Source organism: Triticum urartu, chromosome 4 (genome assembly GCF_003073215.2).
Source record: "Triticum urartu cultivar G1812 chromosome 4, Tu2.1, whole genome shotgun sequence".
Taxonomy (NCBI): Eukaryota; Viridiplantae; Streptophyta; class Magnoliopsida; order Poales; family Poaceae; genus Triticum; species Triticum urartu.
In genome coordinates this window covers 607,145,689-607,149,703 of record NC_053025.1, presented here as the reverse complement: position 1 = coordinate 607,149,703, position 4,015 = coordinate 607,145,689, and the positions used below count along the sequence as shown (strand labels likewise).

At 48.8% G+C, this 4,015-nt stretch overlaps 1 protein-coding gene across 1 annotated transcript; it reads right to left on the bottom strand.

Annotated features, from left to right (window-relative positions):
• Positions 1–1,097: 1,097 nt before the first annotated feature.
• Positions 1,098–2,434, bottom strand: LOC125554383 (CRIB domain-containing protein RIC4-like). Its single transcript, XM_048717952.1, has 2 exons — positions 2,106–2,434; positions 1,098–2,003 (listed from the first exon to the last, which is right to left on the bottom strand). The coding sequence occupies exons 1-2, from the start codon at positions 2,272–2,274 to the stop codon at positions 1,669–1,671; spliced, it is 504 nt and encodes a 167-aa protein (XP_048573909.1). The 5' UTR covers positions 2,275–2,434; the 3' UTR covers positions 1,098–1,668.
• Positions 2,435–4,015: the final 1,581 nt, after the last annotated feature.

The window sequence follows — 4,015 nt, the reverse complement described above, 5'->3', positions numbered from 1 at the left end:
AAGCTTGATGTGTACGTCGTCAGCAGCAGCAGCAGCAACAACAACAACGATTTCCCTATATGCCTGCACGCACGCACGCACGCTGCAGCGGTGGTTGTGGTGGGGGATCAACACGTACATTGCATACACCACCACCCCCATCATTGTGTTGCGTTGCACGGGTGACATGACATTCAGTGAGTAACCACCGCCACCACTTCCTTCCTCCCTCCTTTCTTCCTTGCTTCCATTGTGTGTGCGTGTGCGCAGACACGCAAGCCACAGGAGCCGTTTCAAGTACACACTTCCACTTCCATCCATCCACATATATGGTTTTTTTTCCTTTTGCGAAAACATCCACATATATGCTGCAACACTTCATGATGTCCGTGATGCGGTTTATCACGTCCTTTGCGTGAGGAAAGTACTCCCTCCGCCGCTTGCAAAAACGTCTTACATTGTGGGGTAGGACGGAGGGAGTAGATCAAAATTCATACGACATGTCGGCCAAGGCCTCAAGTTATATGGTACTACTATGCGGCGCATAAATTGTCCGCAAATAGAAAAACTATTTGAAGGATGATTTTTTTTCTCTTCTCAATTACACCTCTATGCATGAGACGGTGTTACTGCCCTAATGTCGGGCGTGAAACTTCAAACTCTGAATAATTTCTAAGAAACAAACATTTTTACTCTTCACTCGCACGCACTTACCGTTTCTTAGTGGCCAACTGCCGTGTCAATGTTCATCTCCAATCAGACGGTTTGCAGTGCTCGATACTTCTTGGCGTTGGTGACTTAGGGGCTGTTTGGTTTCAGGCCACAACTTGCCACACTTTGCCAGACCTCAACTTACTCCCTCGGGTCCTTTTTAATTTGCATATAAGTTTTATCCGAAGTCAAACTATCTATACTTTGACCCAACTTCTATAAAAAAAAAGGTAATAACATTCACGATGTCAAATCAATATTGTTAGATTCATTATGAAATGTGGTTTCATAGTATTTATATTTGCTACTGTTGTTGGTATTTCTTAATATAAATTTAGTCACAAAAAGGGTTCCGAAGATAGTATGTTTGTTCACTCATTTCAGTTCGTATATAGTTTATATTAAAATATCCAAAACATCTTATATTTGTGAACGGACGGAGAACCATGCGGCGACGCGAACACCAATTTGTTACAAACCTCAGCAAAACACCATCATCAATTCATCATCTATCTAAGACTAAAAGGAGAGTTATACAAGCACAGGTCAAAGGTAACGTGCCAACTCTGGGAACAAGAAGCAGCAGCAGATTTTGTGTGCGTCTCACCAACCAGATCATAATTGTGCAGCATCAGCAAGGATAGCTGGTGACCCCACTGTTGCAGGATCGGGGGTGTCACGGCGAGTAAGTACAGCCACGAATATATTCTCTTCTTCTCCGGCGACGACGGCACTCGTCCGGATCGACACTATCTACAGCTGCCAGCCATGCCCATGCCTGCTCTCACAACACAAGTGTCGCCTTGTCACACACCGGTCTACAGCAAAGCTCACTCCGTCGGCCTCCGTCTCCATCTTGGGCTTCTCTGGCTGGCTGGGTGCTACACAGTCTTGGGCCTCAGTCAGTCTTGGGCAGAGCGGTTGGTCGCTCGAGCTGAGTGAGGTAGATTACGATGCATGGCAATGGAGAATTATGGATCAGTTGATGCAGGTGGTGGTGGCGGCGCCGGGGTCCATGGCGATGTCGAGCTGGCGGCGGGAGAGGGAGGATGGCAGGGAGAAGGCGCCGACCATGCCCACGCCCATGCCGCCCACCTTGTTGATCCCGTCCCAGCCGATGTGCCCGACGTGCTGCACGTCCGTGGGGTACCCGATCACGATCTCCCTCTCCTCTTCATCTTCTTCCTCACTGTCGTACGCCGCGAAGAAGGTCTTGATTCCCTTGAGCAGCCGCTGCACCCCCGCCGTGACGATCCCGGACGCCGCCGCGGCCTTGGCCTTGTCCTCGCCGCTTTCTTCTCCGGCGCCTCTGTCTGAAATGGACCACCGATTGGTTGCTGCTGTTAGTACGTATGTAGTGCCTGTGGCAGCGGATCGTGATACGAATTATGTATGCTCAGAGACTAGTTACTTACCCTGTGTGGTGGCCGCCATGGTTGTGGTGGTGGAGGAGGGGTTGTCGGCCTGCTTTCCTGGCTGTGGCGGCTGCGGCTTCTTGTGGAGCGGGTCAGCGACGGCTACGGTGGACTGCGACATGCAGCCGATGGAGAAGGGGAAGCCGGCGCCGCCGCGTCGGACCTTCATCGGAGCCGGAGCTGGAGATTGATACGAACACTACGGAGGGCACAGAGGGTTTGACGAGGAGGAGAAAGAAAGAAAGATGTAGAATGGAGTTGCGTTCTTGGCTCGGCGTGTCTTATAGCCACGGCCCACGGGAGGAGAGCAAAAGAGGGAAAGCAAGGCAAGGTTTGGTGAGAGAGAAAGACAGAAAGCAGAGAGAGAGAGAGAGAGAGAGAGAGAGAGAGGCATCATCAAATAGGTTAGTTTTGGTAGCATGGTATCATGGAGATCAATCAGGAACCATCTTCGTGGACTAATTGCTTTTCTCTCGCGTGGTTTCCTTTCTCTTGTTGCTGCCTGCTGGTGCTGGGGCTGGGACGTGCACATCAGTTGCGTTAAAATTCCTTTCAAAAGGGTGCTGGGTGAGCTTGATTTGGCGCCATCGTATCTCTAGTGGATGCAGCACGCACACAAAGAGATCTCTCCTCTTTCTCTTTGTCGTGTCATGCTTTTGGCCGGTGCAGTGATGTCAGTGTGTGTGTGTGTGTCAAATTAGTTGTGGGGTGTTCTGGGTCATGGTTTTACACCCAAGGGGGTAACTCTTCCGGGCCTCTGCATCCCGGGATGCACACATCCAAAATTATCGCGGAGCCCGGACTAGCAAAGTCTTTCTAGAAAAACTGAACACACACATGTTTCCTGGTTCATGCTCTGGACGCGTCATGCAGGTTGAATAATTCAGAAAAATCTATGGATGGAAAAAATAGGAAGTAAGCATGCCTGCTTTTGACCTTATTTTTTGCTTGTGAAAAAGGAAAAAGGGCTACCTCTATCATCATCTCATCCAAATGAAATCTACACCAGCAATTTGATAATGGGCGGGATTTTGGCGAGGCTAACGAGTGGCCAACCCAACCACCTGCATATATATCCGCTGCTCAACGAAAAACAGTGGAAAAGGGGGCGAACGAGAGAGGGGGTCGTTCACATGTACTTTAATCATCGCAAGAATTAAATTAGACAAAGGATGTCAATGAAGTAATGGTACTACAAGTACAATATGCAAAAGATGCAACGATTTGTCGATATTAAAAGCATGCAACATGGCCATGAAACATTCTCTCCTTGGCGGATCACTTGCCTTGAACCCCAACCAAGCTCGCCGGACATGAATACGGGATCAGGAGGACCGGAGGAGGAGGAGGAACATGCACTCTACGTGGAGATTAATCAGGAATGATCTCTGTGGACTAATCAATTGCTTTTTCCTCTGGATTTTCCTTCGTTTTTCTGCTGGGACTGGGACTGGGACTGGGACGTGTGTTAAAAGTTGCTCTCGAGAGGAAACTATGGCGTGAAATGCATGGAAACGGCGAGCTTGGGCAGGGTTATAGTGAGTGGAGAGCCGTGAGCTTGATTTGGCACCATCATCGGCTAGTGGATGAAGCACATCTATCTCTCTCGCTCTACTGTCGCTTCATGCTTTTGGGCACGAACGATTTAGGTGTGTCTAAGTTCAAACAAATTCGTCAAGAAGAGGGTAATAAAATTAAAAACACGTTTTCAGATTGATTGCCAGTTAGCAGCGTATGTGTTCTCCCCGCCTAAAAAAGAAGCAGCATGGCATGTGTTGATGCCTGGATGTGCCGCAGCTTCAGCGTGGCGTACAACCGTTAGTCAGCTGCAGGTTGAATAATCCGTACGTAGCATCCTAGAAAAATCCAGGGAACGAAACTGAAATGATAAGCATGTTGATTTTGAGATT